The 26,415-nt window shown below is 38.2% G+C and overlaps 1 protein-coding gene across 3 annotated transcripts in view; it reads left to right on the top strand.

Moving 5' to 3' along the window:
- The window catches only part of TPR3 (Tetratricopeptide repeat (TPR)-like superfamily protein), a 64,722-nt gene that overhangs the window by 1,153 nt on the left and 37,154 nt on the right, over positions 1-26,415 (top strand). Inside the window, exons 3-6 of one of the 3 annotated variants that reach the window (XM_077391761.1) lie at positions 6,822-6,915; positions 7,040-7,090; positions 7,191-7,364; positions 16,813-16,875. In XM_077391761.1, the coding sequence (XP_077247876.1) occupies positions 6,822-6,915; positions 7,040-7,090; positions 7,191-7,364; positions 16,813-16,875 (382 nt within the window). The remainder of the gene's footprint in view (positions 1-6,821; positions 6,916-7,039; positions 7,091-7,190; positions 7,365-16,812; positions 16,876-26,415) is intronic. The other 2 variants (XM_077391763.1, XM_077391762.1) reach the window with 2 other exon arrangements.

Below are 26,415 nucleotides of genomic sequence, written 5' to 3'. Positions count from 1 at the left end.
GTTTATTATTATTGGTCTCATGATTTTGTATCTGTCTTAATTTTTTTCTTGCTTTTATGTTTTTTATTATTTTGAATTTGGACTTGTACTGTAAAAGCCCAAGGCATCACTTTAATTACTAACCTGGATGTTAAAGAGGAGAATAACCCTTTTTTGTGAAGAGCTGTTCAATCGAGTTATCTTATTAAAGCTAATGACTCAGTACTGTAAGAGTCTCTGGAGGTAAATATTAAGAGGAACATGGTTTGCCATTGTCAAATATACGATTTGAAGAGATTAACTTCTCATTTCTCATGATATGGGGTTGATGGTTCTAGACTTCTAGATCATTTCAAACAGACTAAGAGACCCTTTTTGGAAGTTTATTTTGCACATATGCTTCCCAAAGGTATTATAGAGTTCCTTTCTTCCCCAAGTAATATAAAAGGTGCATTTCACTTTCAGCAAGACAATGCTCATACCCACGAGATATCTTTGGCATTCTTTTGAGATTTTTGGGATGCTCGAAAGCTTAATATTGGCAATTGACTTCTTTCCCATAAATGCCTATGTTTTTACTAGAGTTCAATGTTTCATTGATTGCTTGGATGTTGACTAGAAGTTTCATTGGACAAGTCCTATAACATAAGTTATACATTATTAAAGGTGTTACTGCTCATATATAAATCAATGGGCTTTTTGATCTCTGCATAATATGCTTCTCTGATATGTGTTTAAATCGTGGAGGAGTCTTGTCAATACTTTAGACTATCAAACGTACTACAATGAGCCTTAAAAAATATTTGTATTTTTTCATGAATTTTCTCCCATATCCTGCCTGTTAAATTTGCAATATAACTACATATACATGTGCCCCAGTAAAGGAGATTCAAAAATTGGAATCCCCAAGTTTGGCTATGACAGTACCTATACGGACAAATGTAATGAACAGATAAATAATATTAATTAAGAAAGCGAAATTAGTATTACCCAACAATTTGAATATCAATAAAAGGATTCCGTCCAATCTTTACTTCCAATCAAGTTTCAAAAGCATCAAGTATTTTATATTCAAAATATTGCAAAATGGTTGTAAGCCCACATCCACCTCGCTCTCCATATAGTTGGAGGTTTACATTGAAACAGAAAAATGAAATGAATCCATGCGAAGCCGGCCATTGGGAAATTGCAAGAACAAAGGAAACCCAGTAATGGTGAATGAAGGCATTCTAGGCGACCGAGGTGATCTCAAAAGGAAACCAAGCGACTCAAAAGAAAAATGATCCTAATGGGCGGGAAGTCGTGCAAAGCAAGACGGAGAATCGATGGAACAAAATAGAGGTGGAGAGAAGGCAGAGAAAACTGGGGGATTGGTAGTGTAGCCGATGCAAGTTCGTCAATTTTAGGCAGTGAGTAGAATGCCGGAGGTTCGGTGGTCCTTGTCCGATCGAAACATCCATGCCATTGAAGCTTTCCACCAGACCTCTGCATCGATTGAGCATCCCACAATCCTCCAGTCGTATAACGAAGTCCTCTTTGGGGTACGAGAGGTTTCAGAAGTGTTGGTGAGAGGCAATTCTGCTCCTCCGATCAGATTGTCTGCTAAGGTGGGACTTGGGATATCACCCTCCAATGATGGCTTATGTAGACATCATCCTTGCTCCAACACCCAGCTTCCCGAAGCCCAGATCCACTTCTATTTTTACGAAAAATGCATGCCCTCACCCAAATATGAACGCCATCAACAATCACCAGAATGTGCTTTTTCTCCGGCACGCCGACGAAAGATCTAATTGCCCTACATCGCACGATTTATCAGAGGGTAAGACTATTCCTATCTTGGACACGACGGCGCAGAAATTTTCTACACTCCACCCCGGGGGGGGGGTCCTCAAATTCCCACCAGTGAGCCTTCAAATAATTACCAAACTTCTCGCACCAAAGATCCATCTCCTCAGACGAAGAGTCCCTCTTAGAATCCAATGACTCTTTAATATCTCTGCCTTCACTTCCTGTGGGGAAATAATCACCATTTCGAGGGGCGCAATCTGGTACACAACAATCTTCTCTCGAAGACCCGATGATCTCCCTAGCCAAGACATCTCATCCAAAGGTCCTGTAGAGCGATTCCTCCGCAGCTACCCCCACAGTACGTTCTTGACTCCCAGGATAGCTTTTAGCAAAACTTTTTTTTTATTTTTAAGAATTAGCTTTCAGCACAACTAGATCCAACCATTCCGATACTTTCTCTAGGGAATCCAAATCCTAAACCATCCGGGCGCTTTTTTCCCGATCTGGGTCGACATTGAATGCATTCGCCTTTATCGGATCTCCCAGTCCGTTTTGCTTCTGACTTTTACTTATTGGAATGAACTTTTGATTTATGTTCTGATCAGCCCTTGAGGCGAGCCCTTGACCAAACCTTCTGGCATATCCACACTCAACTATTCTTCGTAAGTTCAGGAAATTGCACCGCGAGCACTTCCAGTCCCCCAACCGATCTTCCTTTCTTCTTTTTCCAGCATTATCCAACCTTCTTTGTCTCATGTTCTGCACAATGTTCCACTCCGATGCTAGATTTCGAATCTGAGGGGTATCTTGCACACCGGGATCCTTCTCAGCCTCCACCATATCCTTCTCCAATCCTTTATTCTGATGTGGTATCCAGATCAAGTGCAGAAGCGGAGTATCGAGCCATGGCATCCACGTGGGGAGTTAACTTGGTTACGGTCCTCTTATCTTAGATGGGTATTTTCTCCTCGTCTCCAACATCTTTGTATTGTGTTAATAAAGCAACGGTCCATATTGCCTCAAATCCATTGTTTCGTGAGAGGACTAAGAACAATAAAGTCGACTGCCGCTTCATTCGTGATAAGATTCAAAAGGGTGAAATATTCATTGTATTTACTCGATCAGGAGATCAATTGGCTGATATGTTTACCAAATCATTAGGAAGGGCAAAGTTGAGTGATATCCATAACAAGCTGAGAATGTATGATTTATTCAACTCGTGCTTGAGGGGGAGTCTTGGATGAGCTATGTAGTTTTATATCAGGCTGAGGGTGTGTTGGTCATTTCGCTGTGCATAACCCAATCAAGTTGTACACCTAATATATAAATTCTCTGTTCGCTCTACTCTCTTCTTCTCTATCTCTTCTTCTGATCTAACATCCAACAATATCTATATGAATATTTGAATCCTTCAAACTCCACTTTTCTGCCTTGGGTTCATAAGCATCTTCTTTGACATCCCTACTAATACCGATTTCATATCCTGCGATCTAAATCATTTTTTTAAATAAATTCATTAGAATGGTATTTCATTTGAATATCTCGTTTTGGACAATGGAAATGCCAATATGGGGCTTGGAATGGATGAAAGGAAACTTTGACAGAGAGAAAACTAAAAGAGTAGCGGAGATGCGAATTCTTAGAATGATGTGCGGCCACACAAGGTTAGATCGAATTAAAAATGAAGACATCCGTAAAACGGTGGGGGTGGCACCATTTGAGGAGAAGATGAGAGAGCATTGCTTAAGATGGTTTGGGCATATCCAACGTAGGCCTTTGGATGCTCCAGTGAGAAGAAGTGAATCGTGCCAAGTTGATGGAGTAAAAAGAGGTAGGGGCAGACCGAAAACAACTTGGGTAGAAACAGTGAGGAAAGACTTGAGGGCTAGGAACATAACAAAGAACATGACCTTGGATAGGAGAGAATGGAAGAAAATGATCCATGTAGACGAACCCAACTAGTGTCAGGATTAGACTTAGTCAATTTGATCTAGGTAGATCCTTTCACCTTCTTCATGAAAATTTTCTAAAGGATTCATTAGCCAACCCCAACTAGGCTTAGTTGGGTTGAGAAAACTAAAAGAGTAATACAAGTTCAATGAAACTCTGCATATTAGTGTAAACGGTAAACCAATGAACAGATTTCTATTTAATGACGAGGAAAGCATGTTTCTACTCTTCATGTTCGAAAGAAGAAACAAGCAACTTATAAAATGGATATGTCACATGCAATGGTTTGTTTTACCACGGTTCGTTTGCTAAGATGTTATCTGTTTTATATTGATAGTACTTTTATTAGTTTTCTCAAAACTATTAAAATCTGTAAGTCATTACATAAAAGCATTCAACCTTTTCACACCTTCGACATCATAATAAAGAAGCATAGCCTTGGTAGCTTAGCTTTGCATGCTTCAGGCCCATTCATCTGTGTTGATATTGTTGAGGTTTTGGAGGTAAGGATTTTAGAGTGTATTTGCAAATGGTATGTGATGGCGTTCTTGTATTTCACTCTGAACGTTGTACATACAAATATTCCTATTCGTGTAGATACACACATTTGCATTCTGTGCGTGTTATTTGCACATATACATTTGACGTGTATATGTAATGTAGATGTGCGTGTTTGGGCACATTTGTGTGCCTATTTGTTTTTACATATGGTATAAAATGCTCTTTTTGGTTAGTAAGCAGGGATTGAACCTCGGACCTCTGGGTTGAACAACAAAGCCTTAACCATCAAGCTAGAGGCCCAATCCATTATAAAATGCTGTCATAGTAACTTGATGACATTGGGTGGTTTTCACTTGGCTTCCTCTAATTTGTTTTTCAAGCCATCGCTATGCTTTCTTATAGTAATGATAACAAATCTGCTGATAATAATGAGTTTCCTAGAACTATTCAAAACGAACAACAGTGCATAGTGATTGATGTGTGTGTGTGTGTGTGTGTGTGTGTGTGAGAGAGAGAGAGAGAGAGAGAGAGAGAGAGAGAGAGAGAGAGAGAGAGAGAGAGAGAGAGAGAGCATAAACTTTGCGTGCAGTCAATGTTTTCCGGCTGTCAGGTTAAATAAATTAAGTGAATTCCTGACACATCAAGATGCTACTGCAGAAAATCCAATTTTTTATTGACCACTCTGACCAAAGCTATTACTGGCTTTAAAAAGTAGGAAAATGAAGATGAAAAACTTGTCTTTTGCAGCACTCACATCAAATAAATTAAACATACCATAGACACTTCAAGCTGCTATTCAGAGTAAATCACTGAAAATTCAATTTTTATTAAACACTTAAATATCCGAGGAAACCAGAGTCTTACATGGGTTAAGCTTTTGTCTTCTTCAGATAGTTTTCTCTAGTGTAGGTGCGGGAAAATTGAACTGCAGGGTTACAGGGAGAAGAGATTTGTGAGTTGATAGCTATGATTTAGCCAACACTTTGAATTTATTGCTAGCACGCGTGTCCTGCCTTGTCCGACACGACACACGTTTCCACACGTGTCGACACTCCTTTGGACACTTCTAAATGTACTGCCAGGAATTTTAGAGCTAATGTGGGTGTGTGGACACATTTTTGTGTAGTAATCAATAATTTTGTGTATGTACGTCTCACTATTTATAGAGTTTTAGATATTGCCACATCAAACAACTCGTATCCGTGTTGAAACTCGACACATGAATCCACATCGATAAATCATGATTATATATACTTTCTATTTTAGCCGTGTCCCCTTTCTAAATTTTGGGGGTTTTGCCGTGCCTGACACTCCGTGTCAGTGTCGACACACGACACTCGTGTCCGTGTCCACAAATCATAGGTTGAAGGAGATATTTGTAAGGGAGGGAGGTGAGAGAAGATTGCGATGAATCCCCAGAGCGTTCGTGTTAGAGTGGAGAGAGGTGTGGAGAGAGGTAACGTGAAGAGAGTGGAGAGAGGGGAGAACAGTAAGTATGGCTAGAGTTTCTAATTCCTGGTGAATGCATTCTAATTCCTTGAAGCGGCAAGTATTGGCTTCGGTGGATTTTTCCTAAAAATCATGACAATCTTTTGGTTTATCAAAATAGGCAAAAGAACGACGTTTTCCTAATTTTCTCTTCTGGTGTAGCGAAGAATACGAAAGAGCATTCCAAAAAATCTCAACCTAACGGTCCCATATTCATTTAATGAATATATCTCTTGTATTTATGAATTGTTTTGCAAAGAAGCCCAAATAAACAAGTTGTGAGGCAGGACTTGAACTTATCTCTTAAACAGTTAGTGGGTTTGCCTTGGGGGTTCTTGTGGTATCTTCATCCTTTTCTCTTCTTTACTTTCTACAATCAAGAGTGATTTGATAGTTTTCAACATATTTTATGAACAAGTCATGAGGGAGGACTTAAACACATCTCTTAAACAGTTAGTGGGGTTTGCCTTACGTTTTCTTGAGGCATCTTCTTCCTTTTTGCTACTTTACTTTATCCAATCAATAGTGATTTGATAGTTTGCAACATATTTTGAGAAGCTTAGGTTATTTTTTGGTCTATTTTGAATTATTATCTTTAATGTAGTGTAGGGATGTTTAGTTTAGGTAATTTCTTTTATAAATGTATTACCTATTTTAGGGGCAAATTATGAAATAAAATTATGAGCAAAGTCATTCAATCAAAGTTTGTGCTTCTTCGTTTTTGTATTTGTATTGGTTTTGTTCTGAGTTATTTGGAACACAAGTCCCTTTTCAATTTCAACAATTTCCCAAACCAATAAATTGTAGCCATTTTTAAGGTAGCCAATTTCTTGAGGAGGCAATTGGCATCACATGACTCCATTTTTGCACTCAAAATTGTGATATAGGTATTGTTTTTTTTTTTTTTTTTTGAATGATTTGAAACATTTATTGTTGCATATTTCATTTATTGCTTAGTTTGTTTCTTTCAATCACATGTATTGGTTTTCCTAGAGGCATTTTCTATGGTTTATGAAATTTTTTAAATTTGCATCTCTTTACATTTGTTTCCCTTTGAGATTTATTTATTTTATCATATTTCTGCTCCTATCAATTTTGATATTATTTGACAGCAACCGGTCTGCAGCATTTCTACATCTCGTCAAGCTCAATAAAGCACTTGCTGATGCTGAGACAACAATTACATTGAACCCCCAATGGGAAAAGGTTATTTTTGTCATTTATATATTGATTCCATCTTGTTCTTCACTTCCCTTGTTTCAAATAGGTGTAGTTTTCCTTCCCTGTGGTTACCAAAGCATGACAACTGGGTAATTTGATGCACTTCCAGGGTTATTTCAGGAAAGGATGCGTCTTAGAGGCAATGGAACGTTATAATGATGTAGGTTTCAAATGCCAGATGCTTATTTCTTTCTTATTGTCTGTGGTGAGCCAAGATGTTGGCTTTTTGATGCTGATCTTTGCTGTCGCTCATAATGTAGGCTGTGTCTGCTTTCCAAGTAGCTTTGCAGCACAACCCACAAAGTACAGAGGTGTCCAAAAAAATCAAGAGGCTCACACAATTAGCCAGAGACAAAAAGCGAGCGGAAGACGTGGAGAATATCCGATCTAACATTGACATGGGAAATTTTTTGGATCCCATGAAATCTGAATTAGTAAGTTTACTGCAGAGTATTTCTATATTTTCTCACATATAAATAGTCGTCTATTTTCTCACATTTTCAAAAAATAATCATCTATGTTATACATGCTTGTCGTCAAATCACATAAGCACGAAAAAACACCCACACATACATGTAAGCAAGGTTTTAAATTTCGATTTCGGTCACTACGAAAATGGAAGCATTTAAGTTTCAGTTGGAAATTTCGGTGGAAATCCTGCAAAATCAAGCATACGAAAACATATGCAAATGATAAATTTTAAAGATGAAACTTGAAGAAATGCTAGAATAAGCACAAATATACACTTAGAAACCATCACATAAGCACAGAGGGACGGGATAATGGGGAAACTATAGTTATTCCTCCTTGATCAAACTATGTAACTTTGTCTCAAGTGTTATGAGTAGGGCTTGCCCCTTTATGTAACTGGGGACATCTTGTCCCCTTCGGGTTTTTGCTATTAATAAAAGTCATCTTTCAAAAAAAAGAAAGAAGAAGAAACCATCACATAAGCAAGACTACCATCTATAGTGGTTTAAAAATAATGAACGCCTAGTAACATCCACTGTCGCGCATGTCTGGTAATTTAGTACATACAAAATTTCACATGTAATTCATATAAATATTTGGACATAATAATGCACTACATTTTGCACGCAATTCATATACATATAATTATGTAATACATAGTAATAAATTATACTACTATTACAGTTACTATTTTGGTTTATGGATTTCGATCATTTCGATTTTGGTTTCCGTGGGGATGGAAATGGAAACATTTTGTTCATTTTGTGTCGGCTTCAGTGGAAATTTACAACTATGCGTGTAAGTGACCCTATCGTAATACAATGGGGCCCACCCATTATTACCCACTGGGCTTCATACCTTTGATTCATTTCATGTTTTACACATGCCATACCCTATTTTGGTCTCCATTGCCAAAAAATGTTGCCAATCACGCATTTTTTTTTGGAGTGTAGCAAACCGGTGCTCCGTTTTTTTTTTTTTTTTTTACTTTGGACAACCGTGGCACTGCCTACTTTTTTACACTGGAGAGACTTTCACAAGTTAAAAAAAAACGGGGCGAATATATCACTTCCCTTCCAAAATCTAGGCCATGTATTAGTATACAAGTTTCCCATACCATCAGATAAGACAAACCATCTACAAATAAAGTACCATAAAACATGACTAGATTAACTTTGAAGACAAAAGTAATAATAAATTTAAAACACAACTAATTGCAAATTTGTAACATTAGCAAAGAAAAGGTATAACAGTTATTTGAAGAGAGCGTCATATTTCACTATATTTGAAATATGAAAAGTTTTTTTGACCAACAGGAGTATCCATGAAGTATCTGATACGAATCTCGCTGTGGTTTTGTGTCAGACACTATACGATGGGCCTACACTAATGTCCCGGTTTCATAGTAGACTGGAATGGTCTTATTCAAGGGCTATTTTGACACGATTACTTTCTAACACAATCTCTTTCATCAGTCTATAAGTACTGTTAATCTTTATATGTGCTAAGAAGTGGTTTGTTTGTTCCAAATTCTTGCAAACTTGAAATTGAGAGATTGCATCCCTTTTTCCAGCATATCAGTATCTTCTGATTAAACATATTGTTTGCCTCTGCCATTCAAAAAAAAAAAAAACATAATTGTTTGCCTATTATTAGGTTGAAAGTTCACCATTAAAAAAAAATAAAAATTAGGTTGAAATTTAATTTTGTTATTGATTGTGGCAACATTTAGCACTTTTAGTTTGAAGAGGAATGCCACATCTACTTTTTGACCACTCTCCTAGTTTCACTGTATATGTGGCATGGGTATGGTGATTGGACCAGTCATCTTATCGTCCATGAGTTGATCATACAAAACTGTTTGTTGCCAATCAATCTTGGATTACTAAGGCTAGAAAATGTTTCCTATCAATTTTCTTTCTCTTTCTTGGGAAAACACCCCCTAGGATTGACGGCTTGGATCCTCTTCCATACTAGGCGTGGACATTCTCGCATAGTCTTATCATGGCTGACAATAAAAAGTTCATTGACATAAATATTTCATATGCTTTGAAAGCTGACGATTGTGCCATTTCTTTTGTTGTTCAACTTACTCCTCTTATTAATGGAGCAGACATTAATATTTGCTGCTGATCATTCAAAATAATAATAATAATAATATTTGCTGGATATATGGGGTTTTTGGTAATGTGGGTGCATAGCAAGGAATTTATCTTTGAACTTTGGTCTTCATGGAAGTCGACACATGTCATTTAAAACTATTACTTTAATCTTTGAACCTCGCCATCAAATAAATACTTAACAAAAAACATTTACTTCAATCTTCAACCTATTGCTCGTTTCCCTGTAGGTAGTTGAGATAGGTCCGCAAGCAATTTTGTTTAAGTGCACACATTTCATCATTCATTGCATTTATCATGAAAAAATGTCTCATGAGACCATAGTTGCCGGAAACTCCTTGGGTAGGTGGGAAAACCGTTTCCCCTAAAACATGTTTCTCGCATGCGGGAAACTCATTTCCCCTAAAATGCGTTTCCGCGTTTCGGAAACATTTCCAAAACATGATAAAAAAAATTGGAGAAATGTTTCCGAAATGCATGGGAAACATATGAGAAACTTATGTAAATCATGTGTGAAACGCATAATAAACATATGCAACACTTGTAGAAAACGCATGTAAAACGTGTAGGAAACATGTGTGGAACTTACGAAGATCATTTTGGAAAAAACGCATCAAAATTTTTGGAATAGATATTAAACGAGAAAACAATAGCATATATTGTAATAAAATGAAAATAAGAAAAATTCAAATAGAAATTTGAAACTAACAAAATTTAAATCTACGAAACCATATATCTCGTATTTTCCTTGTGTTTCATGTGTGTCTTTTCTATCGTTTCTAAAACGCTTCTAATGTGTTTCCTAAGATGTTTCTCATATAATTTTATATCATTTTCTCGTTTCTCCTTTCCCCTGATTTTTTTCATGTGTTTCCTATTTCCGTTTCACATTTCGTTTCCCGAATCGTTTCCCACCCTGGTAACTATGTGATGGGGACATCAACGAAGGAGGATTCAAAGTTTACAACCGAAGAAAGAATCGTGGGAAGGAGAAGGACTGATTTTTGCATGAGAGATGGACATTCACACATGCTACATATACACATGTGCCATGCCCCATGCCACATGATGTCCACTCTATGTTGATGCCCCATGCCACATGATGTCCACTCTATGTTGATGTTTTTCTTTTAGTTTTTTTTTATTATTTACTTTATATTTTCGTCATTTTATTTGTAGCCTATTTTTTAGGCATCAAATCTCATTCATTTGCCGTATTTTTTGTATTATTAGAAAGGTTTTTCAATTACCTATCTAATGGGCCCAAGATCACATGATTTGGATGTGATTTGAGCAAGCTATGAGTGTTTTTAGGAAGTGGTAAAGGTCTATTACGGGATTACTATTTTGGGTAAGTTTTTATCTTTACTTAGTTTACTTTAGATTAGATGAATGGTTGAGATTAGTTTTTAACTTCAGGTTATCTTTTAGGGCATCTTTTCCTATAAATACATCTTATGAAAACAATGTAAGAGACTTTGGAATATTGAATAGAATTGGAAATTTTTTTGTGAGAGCTATTGTGGCTTGGATTTATTCTTCTCTTCTCCTCTTGGTGGCTTGGAGCCATTCTTTTCTCACCTCCTCTCATCTATTATCTTCTATTTCTTCAATCAAATCAACACAACAAGGTTAGTAAATCAGATTTTCTATTTTCTTTGTTCTTGAACCCTAAAAGTAGAAAACCCAAAATCCATAGATCTCCCTTGTTCTCCAAGTTCTTGTTATGAGATTTTGAGGGTTTGTTTTTATGATTAAACCTCAGCCTAAACACCCAAGAACCCTAACTTTAAACCCCTTTTGAGCCTTATTGACTAGGAAGCACGGGTACTCTCCCGGGGCTCCCGTACCTAAATACCCCTACAACCCAAAACTGGACCGTTTTGAGCCTTTTACTTCTGCTGGACATTTTTTTTTGTTTTTTTTCATTGGATATTATTATTTTCATGCTTGTGTGACATCTATTTCATTGGTACTTACATTAGCTTTTAGTTCTTTTAATTGGTTGCATGCGTAGGCCTAGTTTCAGACTAATCTTTCTATTATCAATTCATCTTACGAATCTTTATCTCTTTGATTGATTTGTATAAGGTTTAGTTCATGTTTAATTACAATCTTTACAATTATTTAGGCTATTTAAGTCTCATTATTGCTGCTGCCCATAGATTAATTAGGCATTAATTCGTCTCTAGGTAAGTTAAGTGTTCTTTTAGTTTTCCGCGTAAGCCCTAAATTGTCCTAAAGTCTTAATCCCACTAGGAGTGTAGGATTTTTCCTAAATTAGGAATTGTCCTACATCACTATGCTTGAGACATAAGAGGTATAACCAGAGAAGAGACATGAAAAAACATTTATATGAAGTGGATAGATAATTATATGAAACAAAATTAACAATGGGGTACTGAGTACGATTGCTTCGTCCTCTACTATCAAGTATTAGGACTCTTTGGAAAATTGTGATCTACCTTATGATTCTCAGAGATAGATGAATATAGATGATGCAATGATGATTTAAGTCAAATCCCTACGGTGGCTGCTTTGGAACGACAATAATTTCTTTTGTGGGTGAAGAAGGAATAGTCTGATAGAGGATTCATAGTAAGGTAGTGGAGAGTAGGCAAAGTTGAGGCTAATTCTTTTTTATTTTTTTTGAAAAATGACAGATTATATTTAGATCTGAAGCAACTTTACAACGAGCTGGGACCAGGAGTCCCAAGAGAAGAAAGAAAGAAACAAACAAAAGATGCCCTAAGATATAACACCGGCTACCCAGAAAATCCCTCTATTCCAAATCCAGTTCTATGCCGACCAAGATACCTCTAACGCCATTTGTATAGAGACTACAAAAAAGCTCCTATATTCTAGAATCGTCCAGAAAGCTATGTGTACCACCCTTCTTCTATAAAATTCCGGGGGCACCTTAGCACGGAAATGCTCACATAGGAAGAGCACTTCTCCAACTCCTCCAGAAGATGCTGGATTTGAAAGTCCGGTATGCCTGTGAGAAGGTCCTCCGGAATCATTTCGAAGAAGCCAGAACTCTTTCTATTAGCAATCCTTTCCTCCACTAGACAGATGCCCACCACCTTATTAGCTTCCCATTGCTGCTTCCTCGCACTCCTTTCCTGGTTGAAAACTAATTTGGAAAAAATATTTATTCGAAGGCGAGTGGGTGTCTTTGACCGTAGCTGCCCCACAGAGACTATAAAAGATGTTTATGCAAAGGCGAGTGGGTGTTTATGCAAAGTTGAGGCTAATTCTGATTTGTCATTATCCGAACTAGAGCCTTAAGGATTATCCTCAAAAGATGTGACATTTGCACAAATGTGCTTTTTTCTTTTTCTTTTTCTTCTTTTTTGAATGACAAATAGGAAAATGTTATTAAAGAAAAGAAAGATGGAGAAAAACAACTAAAAGATATACAACACACTCCACAAAAAACAAAAGACCTCACAGAGGAAGAACATTGAAAACTACCATAACAGCTTTCCCAACTCTTGTCCTGGCTAAACGATAAGCATCATCATTGGCTGATCTGATATGCTGAAAAATCACCTGAAAGCCCGCCGCTCTATCGTGTATCTCATCAATCATGTGCCCAAATCTCCAGAGAAAGAGATGTCTCCAAACATCCACCTAATCACATTCTGCGTGTCACCCTCCACAAGTAGGCTACTGAGGACGGACAGATTAGAGAGCCTAATGCCCTGTAGAACATCCCTCCCCAAAAAGCACAAACATGCTTTTCATTTGAAGCATGATTATAACCATTGTTTTGAAAATCTTACGATTTACGATTCGATTTTACGATTCAAATCAAATCTTACGATTCATACGAATCATGCGATTTTTCCAAATTAAGTTTTGTATGAAAGAAAATTAGACTTACTTTCGAAAAATCTCATTTCCTTTATACATTACAAGAAGCCTTCGAAATCCCTTTCATTAGAAGAAGACAGAGGAGTAGGAGTTCGAACGAATTAAACCAGTCAAGCACAACGCATGTGCTTGAAGGCATTACTTAAATTGAGGTGGGAGACGACTATAACAAGGGAAATACACCGACGACTCTGTTCTTTTATGATTGCTATTTGTCATTTGATGTTTGAGACTTTGAGAATTGGTATAATCTTAAATCTCTTTTTTTATTTTTAAGATTATCATCCAATATGCATGGGTTTTGATGCAAAATGGGTGATTAATGTGAGTCAAGTTTGTTAGCATACAATTCGTATTACGATATTGAATGACTACTCATGGTAATTTCTATTCTAATTATTGAATTTGGATGAAAATGAATAGTTGGCTATTTTTATTCTTTAAATTATTTATAATTTTTCAAAGCATAAATAAACTTCTTTATTATATATATATATATATATATATTTGAATGAATCTTACGATTTACGATACGTTACAATTCGACCCCTATTACGATTTACGATTCGATTCCGATTTTCAAAACCTTGATTATAACAATGATCTCATTATGAATATAGAGTAGTACAAAAAACCACGGAGCTTACCGAAATCGAAATTAAAATTTAAAACATTGAGGAGAAACAATGGCAGGACATGTAATCATTATGTAAATGAGCCTTCCAACATGGCGATGATATGTTCCAAGGTACTAAAAAACGTCTCCCTTATCTTTTAATATTTTAATATCAGGATCATAGGGACATTAACAAGTTTTTCCTCGAATATACTTATCTTTGTCAACGATAATTAGCGTGCCTCCTCCATGATAAACTAATCTCAAGCTTCAACAGTGCAGATTCAATATCAAGGAAGTAGCTTAACTGCCCCAAATCTTTACCATTCAAAAAAAAAAAAAAAAAAAAAAAATTTGCGCCAAATCTTTTGTTTTCAAAATCTCTTGCAAATACCTCTTTACTGCATCTATTTTCCTTTGTTCATTCTCTTAACAACCATGTTGTCCACATAGACAGCTAGAAAGAATCACAATGTTCAACGCCCTTCTCCATAAAAATACCGAGTCGTCGTGACTAAGAAGAAACCCGTACTTTGTAACAAAAGTGTCAAACCAAGCACGGGGAGAGTGTTTCAAACTGTAGGTCACCCTTCATAATTTACAAACTCTTCCTGACTCCCTGTGAGCAACAAATCTTGGACGTTGCTCCTTGTAGATCACTATGAAAATGGCATTCTTCACATCTAACGGCCACAATGGCCTATCTTTATTTGCTGCATTTGACCTATGTCCACATGGGATTTTGTGTAAGTGCACACATTTCATCATCGATTGGCTTCATGAAAAAATGTCTCCTGACACATACTTTGTATAACCATAGAAGGAGTCATGGAGAAGCTTTTATACGAAGGAGGTAGGTAATTATACGAAACAAAATTAATAATGGTATACTGCGCACACTTCCTTTTTCTTTTACTATAACAGGTATTAGGACGCTTGAGAATTTCACCATTAAAAAAATGGGTTCCGGAGGAATTACTCATCGAAATGCCGGACTTCCTCATCAAGCACATCCTGGAGGAACTGGAGAAGGGTGCGGCATAGTCTGGTTGTGGGTAGGCGGTGCTAAAGCTTTGGTTTGGGTAGCCTGGTGTTCCTGTGAAGATCCCTAGTTTTTTATGGGGTTTGGGTGGCTTGGTTTCTGTGACGATGGTACAGATGATAGATGCAAATGCTGGTCAGAAAGATCTAAAGGATGCAATCCACAGAATAGAGATTAGGAGTGTTTACAATCCATTGTAAATGTTTTTTGTTTATCTCTGAATTGGATCCGAGAATACCCGCCCCAATTCAATGTAATATTTTGTATGGTAGGCTGGGACTACTGGTCCCGAATGCTATCTCAGTATTAATGAAATATGTCATCTTTCAAAAAAAAAGAAAGAAGGGCCCTTGGAAATTTTTAATGGACCTCAAGATTCTCAGAGACAGTTGAATAGATGATTCAATGGTGGTTTGAGTCTAATCCATACAGTGGCTGATCTGGATCAACACTAATTTCATGAAAAAATGTCTGTTGACATATTCGAGGCATATCCATAGAGGGAAAAGACATGACGAAACTTTTACACGAAGGAGATTGGTATTAATACGAAACAAAATTAACAATGTGGTACTGCTTACAATTCCTTTCTCCTTTATTATGAAAAGAATTAGGACACTTGGAAATCTGTAATTTTTCCTTTAATGTGACAAGAATTAGGACACTTGGAAATTTGCAATCGACCTGAAGATTCTCAGACAATTGAATAGATGATGCAATGATGGTTCTAGACTTCTAGTAAAATCCATACAGTGGCTGCTGTGGAACAACACTAATTTCTTGAGTTCCGGACTTGCGGGTTAAGCAGCCATAGTTTCTGATAGAGGTTTCATAGTCGGTAGAGGTATAGACAAAGTCTAGACTAATTACTGATCTGTCATTATCTGAACTCGAGACTTAAGCATTATCCTCAATTAATGTGACATTTGCACTAGCATGCTTTTTCTTTGAAACATGATTATAACAACGATATCATTATGAATACAGTATACCTAGAAAGACACAATGGATGCATGGAGATCCAATTTATCTAGACGAACAGTCAAAATGAACGAAGTTGACATAACCAATTACTTTAACTGGAGAAGACAAGAAACTTTCATGAAATAAAATAGAATAATAAGACTTTTTTTTTGGTAGGTAGAATAATAAGACTTTCACATGCAAGATAGATGAGATCTTAGTAATTAAGTAACAAGCTATAATTTGTGGACACGGACACGAGTGTCTCGTGTCGACACTGACATTGAGTGTCGGACACTGCAAACTCCCAAAATTTAGAAACGAGGACACAACTAAAATAGAAAGTATATGTGATGGGGACATCAACAATGCGAGCGATTTCAAGGTTTACAATCACAAGTGAGGGCGGCGACGTGAGGCATTATTGATGTTGGAGGACTGATTTACATGGACCATGGGCGTCACACACGCACGGGACGCCACACACACCCATACATGTTACATGTGGCGTTATTATTTTTTTTAGTTTTTATTTTACTAGTTGTTTCTTCATTTAATAAGATATTGAATATTTCTTTATGTGCTAAGTTTAGTAGATTTAGGTCTCTTATTATTTTGATAAGAGAAGGATGCTAAAAATAAGGGATTATACCCAAATTGTAGGTGCGCACAACACAAACCATATATGTGTGGGTGCGTGCTTGCTTTTTTTAGGAAGATAGCAATTGACGTTTTGTGTATTGAGCAATTTGGCTTGGACTTCTTCTTCTCTTCTCTTCTCTTCTTAGTAGGTTGGAGCCAACCTCTCTCATCCTCGTGTCTTCTTTTCATCTATCAAATCATTCACTAACAAGGTAAGATATCAAATCTTTCACTTATTTGTGTTTCTTGAACCTAAAGTTTAAAACCCTAGAATCCAGATAACTTTTTCATCTTTCAAGATTTCATCTTAATATTTTGAGGGATTTATTTTGTGATTAAACCGCAGCCAAAAACACCCAAGATCATTAGTTTTAAACCTTTTTTGAGCCTATTTGAAATTTTCATAATTACTGAACCCTAAATCCACTTTTGGGGATTAATAATGTAAACCGACCGTCATAAACCATCCATAAACCTGAAATTTGCGTTGTTTCTACCCTATAGACCTTAACCTTAAAACCCAACAGCAGTTTTACCCTAATATACACGTCTGTCCAAATTCCCAAAATAAGCTTTTGGCCTGAAACTTTGCTGTTTGACCTTTTTAGTGCTGCTGATAATTTTGTTTGCTGTTCTTCATTTTATTAAAATAATTTTAATCCATTGGTATTTGCATCTGTTTTTAGTTATTTAATTGGTTGCATGTTTAAACACTAGTTTAGAACTTATCTTGTCATTAACAATTCACGTTAACGATCTTTTACCTATTGGTTGGTTTGTATAAGGTTTATCTTTTGATAAGTATATTCTTTTTAATTATTGAATGCAATTTAAGTCTCTTGCTAGCTAGTAACATAACAGAGAACATGACCTTGGATAGGATAGAAGGGAAGAAAATGATCCACGTAGAATAACCCTACAAGAGCCTGGATTAGAGCCGGGTAGATTCCTTTCACCTTCTTCATGAAATTTTTCTAAAGGATTCATTTAGCCTACCCTAACTAGTTTGGGTCAAAGGCTTTGTTGAGTTGAGAATTTAAGTCTCGTTATTGCTGCTGCCCGTTAATTAAATTATCATTAAATCAGCCATATGATAGTTCTTTAGGTGTTTTGAGCTTTCCGTGTCAACCCTAAGCCTTTCCTAAAGCCATTATCCCATTAGGAGTGTAGGATTTTCCCTAAATTAGGTATTGTCCTGCATCAATATGTAATCATAATATGTTGATATGGATCTGTGTGTCAAGTTTCAACATGGATATGAGTTGTTTGACTTCGAAACATCTAAAAATCTCGAAATGGTGACACACATAGAGAAAAAAATTATTGATTATTACACAAATACGTGTCAACACACCCACATTATTTCTAACACTCCAAGCATTACATTTAAAAGTGTCCAAAGGAGTGTCGACACATGTCGACACGCGTGTCTTGCTGGACACGGCATGACACGTGTGTTGGCAATAAATTCAAAGTGTGGTCTGCTATGTCGATAAACCTTACAAGCAATAAAAACATCTCCCCAATAAACCTTACAAACACTCGTAGTAAGCAATTATGTCTTGGCACCTATAGGGAAATGTCGATGTCTACTATCAGTTGCTTTTAGTATGTACAAATATTGTTTGATGCAATGTGCCAGAATATGCAAAAATATCATTAGAAGTCTTGTGACATATACTTCCTCACATTGTATGTGCATAACTCACATACACATTTTTACCAAAATAGTTTTGTATCTTTTTATGAAACATTTAAAATATAGCCAAAACCTTAAATCTTTATTTCATCAAATGTAACCAAGTCATGCGGAGTAAAGAAAAGAGTGGAATGAGAATTCATGGATGTTGAATTCTAGCCCCAACGTTTCACACCCTTTTTATAATAATGAAATTTACTTAGTTACATGAAGCACCATTATGGTCATCTATGATCGGCCCTATCTTACCAGTGCATATGAACATAAAAAAATAAGTTAATAGAATTACAGCAAGACATAGAAATAAATCTAACTGAGCTATCTTAACTCCTAACTGTGATTAACCAGAGGTTTAATGGACAGCCTTGTCTTTCTTTTCTCTATATTAGAATGTCACTAATCATATTCAGTTTATGTAGTCTCACAATTACTGGTTTATGATTAATTAACTATATTAGAATCCTCATTGTTTTGCTCTCTAAGTCGGTACTTATTTCTCTCATAACCTTGATGACCTAAGATATGCAGTTTCAGTGTATACTGTTTTGTTTTTCTTTTCCTTTTGCTCACTTTAAGTGTCCTTATGTAATGACCCAAAGCCGCATCGGGTTGCTACGGGAAAAGACAAGTAAAAACTCAAAAAGATTTTTTTTCTTAAAACGGCAATACATGAGATGAAGAAAATAAATGCGCAATCTTATTCCATTAAGCTTAAAGGTCTTATTACATTTTTCCATCCAATCTAATAAGAATAATCATGTCCAAAGAACTAAATAGACTAAAGACTCAAACTAAAAGCTCAAAATTCATGAGTATGACAACATTGTCGTTCCCAAACCGTGATTGCTCATCCCCATCCTACTATTGTTCATGTCTGTTCATTTGCGAATGCCCCATCATCATCATTTTCAAAACCTGTGGGGAGGCAACTCTGATAAGTCCTCTGGAAAAACATCCAAGGACTGTTTCACCACAGGAATGTCTGCTGCAGAAAGCTCCCCATTATCATCTTCCTTCTTTACATAAGCCAAGTAACCTTCACACCCCTTATCCAATTACTTCTTAGCCTTTAATGCTGCTATCATCTTGATCTTCCTAGGACGCTTCACTCCTTCAAAAATGAATTCTTCTTCTCCAGGAATAGCAAATCTCACCAATTTATGAAAACAATCTACACTAGCATGATAGGAAGCTAACTCATCCATGCCAAGTATGACTTTAAAATCATTCATGTCCAGTAATACTAGATCTCCTAAAACCTCTGTATCATCGGTCTTAATGATACACCTGCAAACAAGTTTAATAACTACTACATCTCCTGTAGGTGTTGTAACTCTTAAAGATTCAATAACGGCACATGAGTCAAATCCAACTCCCGAACAAAAGTAGGTAATATAAAAGACAAGGTGGAACCAGAATCAATAAGTACATGAGCTGATGAACTATTAACAAGAAGCTGACCTTCTACCACGTCATCTGAAGCCTTGGTGTCCGGTTGATTGAGTGCAAACACTCGGTTGACTGACGTCTGAGGGGCATTTCTCCCCTCTGATTTTGTGGTTGACCCTGGTTTCCTCTCCACTGATTCTGCTGCGGCTGAGTTCGTGTCCTAGACTGAGCCTGCTGTGGTTGCTCAGCTGCTACAGCTGCTGATACTGCTGCTGATTGAAGTCCTGTTGCCCTGATTAGCTGCTGTCTGGCTGATGCTCGAATAGGATGATATACCGGTTTAGGGCAATTTTGGATCTTATGATTCAGGTCTCCATAGTTAAAACGAATGCCCATCTTCCTCCAACACTATCCTGAATGAAATTTGCGACAAAGGGTACATGGCATCCTTGCCGGTGCGTTGTCATCTGTCCTTGCATTCTTTGGAGGAGGTGCCTGATTTTTGTTCCCTGATGCTTGAATCCGCACTACTTGGACAATCTTTTCACTGTGCTCTGCCACCTCGGCCTTCTCATAGTCCTCTGCCAAAGCCTCCGATCCCAGATTGATGATACTCGCCGTGATAGAAGAGCGGAGACCATGTATGAATTTCCTCACTTTATCCTCCTATGTAGATGTATAGCCAGGTGCATACCTCGACAACTTCCCGAATTAGGCTCCATACTGAGCCACGGTCATAGTCCCATGTCTCATTGGTGCAAATTGCGTTGCCAGATCATTCTTGACATAATTTGGAAATAACTGATTATTGAATCTGGTCTTGAACTGCATCCATGTCTCATCCCTGGTCTTAGGATAGTTCTACTCAACCCTCCACAAAACACAGGCCTGATCTTTCAAAAAATACGGTGGCCAAACGAATTTTCTAGGCATTCATACACTTCATAATCGCGAAGATGCGCTCCACCTCCACAATTCAATGATCTGCTGCCGTAGGATCTCCTACGCGAGTAAACTTCGGAGGATGATAATCTCTGAACTGTCTATGCAGCCGGGAAGGGTTCGCTGCAGCCCTCGGCTCTTGGTGAGCTGCAAGACTGGCTGCAAGGGTCTGAAGAGCAGCCTGATTGGCTACTTGATTTACAACCTGAGTCTGTGCTTGCCCTCTCAAAATCTCAGCAAGCATATGCAATGGGTCTTAACCCTCTCCATCCTGGGCATTAGCCCGATTTCCTCTTCAGTAGCAGAGTAGTCCCAGTTCCAGACTTTTCTGCCCAGATATTCTCGGAGGGTTCTCTAATGCGACTGATTGGGGACCTAGTGGATGCGTCTGCTGGGGGATCAGGAGAGCCTGGAGGGTCTTTGGTCTCCCAGCTTCGCAGGAGCAGGATCCTTCAGATCCTTAGGCATCGGGCCTTACAGATTATTGATTGTATTTTTTTATTCATTTTTTTGTATTGTATTGATTAGACATGTATTCATTTGATGTATGAGATATACAGTTTGCACCTGTGTGATTGCTTTTTTCCTTGCACTTGTTTGTATTATCTGCTTGAGATAAGGTTCATTTTGTGTAACGGGTCACCGTTATTGGCGAGCAGTTACACAAAATGCCCCTAGTATGGTTCTTTTGACAACTTGATTGAACATTTTGCATTGTTAGTGATGACTAACAATGCAAAATGCCTCTAGTGTAGTTCCTTTAATAATTTGATTGAACATTTTGCTTTATTAGTCATACTTTACTATGACTAACAATGCAAAATGCCCCTAGTGTATGTATTCCCATAGGCAAGAGAAAAACTTAACAAGGTATGAAACAAGTGGGCAATTTTCATTGCAATGGAAAGAGGGTACATTCTGAGTGTCCTTAATTTGGGGTTACATTTTCCTTAATACTCTTCTTCTGTACACTGGGTACCGACTTGCATCATGACTTCTTCTATTCGAGGAGAGATCTGCTTTGTCTTTCCTTTCAACGCATATGATTTACCTTTGCTGGGTAATGGCTTTGGTGGGAAAGGTTAATCTTTTTCTGAGTTTCCTTGTGGGGTTAGAGGAAAGGAAGAAATCTTTACTCTTACTGAAACAAACGCTTTTGATTTATTTTAGGTAGGTTAAACCTTTAGTAGTTGAGTTTGGATGTATTTGTGCATGGGCAGTGTTCCCTACCCTAGGTTTTCCAATCATGGTCCGAATGCCCTTTATATTGTTTGGAGTTTTAATGCATTTTGTTTCAGACCAAAGTGTACCTCGTCTGGCTTTTACGAAGGCATCCCTTGCCAACGACTAAGTCGCCCTTTGTAGGTAGCGGACCAGTTGTGCCCTAAGTTTTGCCAGAAACTCCTTTTCAGGTTTTCGTTTCTACGGGCGTAACACCCTGAATTTTGCTTAAGTCGCCCTTTCAGGTTTTCGACCTAGCGGGTCTTCAAACCTTGTTGTTTTTCTTTATTTTTCTTTTCTTTTGTCCTCCTTGAATATTGGTCGGACTTCAGTGTAGGTTTTTTAAGGACTTTGGGTTACTTTGCACGTCATAATCGAACCTGTGTTGACCAGGTTGTCTACATACCCCAAAGAGGCTGGGATCAGGTCCGCGTAGTTCGAGGCTTTTTGTGGGGAATTGGGTTGAAAATGGTTTAAATTCTATCCAAGTGAGTCATTTTAGGCTCTGGTCTGCCCATGAAGGCCTCCTGATATTCAAGCGTAATATATCTTAAGTTGATCGAGACTAGTATTCTCAAATATTTTATCTCCATTTTGATCAAGAAGTCTTAACGGCTTTTCTGGATAAGATTTCGTCAACGATGTAGGGTCCAGACCAATTAGGTCTGAATTTTCCCCTAGGATCGAAGACAGGAGCTCAGCATTCTCTAATCACCATATTCTTCTCTCAGAGGTCTCTTCTTCGAACCTTCTTATTGAAAGCTCTTTCTATTCTACGCTAATAGCCTTGTACGTGATACGATGCTTTCTGTCTCTTCTCATCCATCATACACAACTCTCGATGTCAGATGCGGGCCCATTCAGATTCTGGTAGATTGCTTTCCATCCTGAGTGAAGGGATTTTCAATTCGATTGGTAGCACAGCTTCCATACTGTACGCGAGCGAGTACGGAGTAGCTCCTGTAGAGGTTCGAATTGGCGTTCTGTATGCCCATAGTGCAAATGGTAGCTTGTTTGACCAATCACAGTAAGCCCTAATCATATTACGAAGGATTGTCTTGTTGTTCTTGTTAGCCGCTTCGACAACGCCGTTAGTCTGTGGTCGATATGGCGACGACTTATGGTGTTTGTTATTGAATTCTTTGCATAATGAGGCTACCACATTCTTGAAGCATATGACTGAGCTTCGATCCATTTAGTGAAGTAATCGATTGCAACAAGTATGTACTCATGTTCGTTGGATGACTTAGGAGAGATCTTGCCAATGATGTCAATACCCCATACTAAGAACGGCCTTGGAGAAGTGAGTGAGTGTAGTTCTGATGGAGGTACATGTATAGATTAGCATGGATCTGGTAAAAGAGACATTTCTTAATAAATGTGAAGTAGTCTGTTTCGAGAGTAGTCTAGAAGTAACTAAGACATATGATTTTCTGAGCCAACATCTTGCCGTTCATATGAGGACCACAGACGCGTGAGTGAACTTCTTCTAGGATATCTGCAGCTTTATCTTCATCGACACACATGAGCTGGACTCCGTTTAAAGACCTTTGGTATAGTTCGTCTCCACATATGACGTAACGAGATGCTAGTTTTTGCAATGCTCTTTTCTCTTTTGATGATGCCTCCGGGGGATGCCCCCTGCCAGAGATAAGATTCTTGATATCGAAATACCAGGGTTTCCCATCTGGGCATCTGGCTGCTATTTCAATCATATGCACATGTGCCTTGATTAACTGTCGTTTTATCGCTAAAGGACAAACCTTTACTCCTACTAGAATGTCAACCATGGAGGCGAGTGTGGCTAAAGCATCAGCGAACCTGTTTCTCAATCTAGAGATGAAGGTAAAGTTGATATTGCGGAAGCTTTTCACCAGATTTGTGAGGTAAGAATTGTAAGGAATCAGCCTATCTTCTTTAGTCTTCTATTTTGCACTTGTCTGACAAATGATTAACAGTGAATTCCCGTATACCTCGAGATCTTGCACCTCTAACGATAAAGCCTCTTCAAGACCAGCTATGCAAGCTTCGTACTCAGCCATGTTGTTGGTGCATTCAAATTGTAACTTGATTGAAATTGGTATGTGTTTGTCCCGAGGTGAGACGAGCACAACGCCGACTCCTCTGCCTTCGGCATTTGATGCACCATCGAAGTACATGGTCTATGTAGTGTCGCTAGGTGCATCTCCGATCTTCATGATCCCTTCATCTAGAAATTCACGGCTCAGCTCGGTATCTTCAGTGGGTGCATCAGGTAACTGTTTTACGACGACTCTGCCTTTGACGTACTTCTGGGTGACATAGGTGATGTCGAATTCAGACAACAGTAAGAGCCAACGGGCGGTTCGGCGACAAGAGCCGATTTTTGGAACAGGTACTTCAGTGGATCCATTCAGGAAATGAGAAGAACTTTTTGCGATAGCAAGTAGTGGGCCTTTGAGTGGCCACACTAATGCTAAGCAGGTTTTCTCCAATTGAGTATAGTTCAGCTCGTATTCTAACATCTTCTTGCTGATATGGTACACTAGCATTTCCATTCTTGTTTCAGGGTCTTCCTGTGCCAACAAACATCCAAGAGTTATGTCAGTGGTTGAGAGATAGAGGAGGAATGATCGTTCGGCAACTGCTGGTGCTGACACCGGTGGAGATGACAAGCAATCCTTAATCTTTTCAATGGTTTCTTGGCATTTGGCATTCCACTGTTTCGACACATCTTTCTTGAGAAGCTTGAAGATGGGTTTGCAGGTCCTTCTTAGTTGGGTTATGTAACAGCTTAGTACTGAACTCTTCCCAAGAAACCTCTTATTTCTCTTTCTGTTTTTGGAGACTGCATCTCTTGGATTTCTTTGATTTTGACAGGATCCACCTCGATTCCTCTGTGGCTGACAAGGAAACCCAGTAGCTTTCCACAAGTTACTTTGAAAACACACTTGTTAGGGTTGAGACGGAGCTTGTACTTTGCGATTCTTTCGAAGAACTTTTTCAAGGCTCCAACATGCTCTTCTCGAGTCTTGGCTTTGACGATCATGTCGTCGACATACACCTTTACCTCTTTGTGAATTAAGTCGTGTAAGAGGGTAGTCGCAACTCTTTGATAGGTAGCATCGGCATTCTTGAGACCGGACGGCATTACCTTGTAGCAATAAGTTCCCCACTGTGGTAGATGCTATCTTGATCTTGTCTTCTGGAATTTTTATCTGATTGTACCCAGAAAAGCCGTCCATGAAAGAGAGTAAGGCATGACCTGCCGTGTTATCAAGCAAGATGTCGATATGCGGCAAAAGGAAGTCATCCTTTGGGCTGGCTTTGTTCAGATCATTGAAATCAACACAAAACTGGACCTTTCCATCTTTCTTTGGTACCAGAACAATGTTTGCTAACCACTCGGGATATCTGACAATCTCTATGCACCCTGCATCTAGCTGTTTGGTTACCCCTTCTTTGATTTTGAGAACCCATTCTGGCTTCATTCTTCTGAGCTTCTTCTTTTCCGGCTTAACTTCTGGGAAGAGAGAGATATGATGTTGGACAATTTCCTCACTTAATCCTGGCATATCTTCGTATCACCAGGCGAATACCTCTTTGAACTCGTTTAACAATTTTATTAATTCCTCGTGCTCTTCAGGGATAAGCTTTTCCCAATCTTTATCTCCTGAAGCAGGGATTCAGTGCTGATGTTAATAGTTTCAATTTCATCTTCTAAAGGTTCTAATCGATGCTCCTCTTCTCGTTTGATTAATTCCTTAATCTCGAGGGGAGTGTCTTCTGCATCCTCGTCTGAGGAGGGTTGTTAGTTATTATTATTTAAAGCATTTATTTCAGAAGAATTAAGAAACAAAGGCGAGTACAGAGAATGCTCTTTCATTGATTTGCAAGATATATCAGAAGAACTGATTGATGTGCGCCCTCTTCGGGTTCACTTACATTTGAAATTGTTTCAGGGATCAGACATGTATTCTGATTCGGAGAACGGAAGTCTGTATCTGATGGGATATTTGATGTAAGGGGACCTATAAGACAAGTTGGAAAGTTCTGCATTGCTAGCATCGGTAACTTTGTGGAGAAAATGCCAGAGCGGATTCCTCGATCACACTGACGGTTGGAAGGTCCTCCAGGAACATAAATTCTAGTAGCCCGGTACCCAAATTATCTTCCCAATCGAACTGCGATTCTGAATGCCTGTACTATTTTTTCCACCATATGTCATCCTCTTCACCTGGCCAACCCGTAGCATAGAAGATCTGGAAACCTGGAACTCTCTCTCCGGTGATCGGATGTATGGACCATTATGGAAAGCCATCGTAGGGGAAGTCTTCCCCTTCTCTGTAGAAGTAACCGTTGAGAGTCCGCCTTATTTCTGGCATAGGCATGACCTCTCCGGCTTCTTTGTATAGCCTCCTTCGAGTGACATTGAGCTTCATTTCCTCAACCTCATAGCTTGAATTATCTTAGCTTAACCCGGTGGTACCGATGTTAGCTGGGAACTTTCGATCATCGAACT

The sequence above is a fragment of the Tasmannia lanceolata genome, unplaced genomic scaffold (genome assembly GCF_043159265.1).
Source record: "Tasmannia lanceolata isolate RefF3 unplaced genomic scaffold, GAP_Taslan_0.1 ptg000012l, whole genome shotgun sequence".
Classification (NCBI taxonomy): Eukaryota; Viridiplantae; Streptophyta; class Magnoliopsida; order Canellales; family Winteraceae; genus Tasmannia; species Tasmannia lanceolata.
This window is presented reverse-complemented; position numbering and strand designations above follow the sequence as displayed.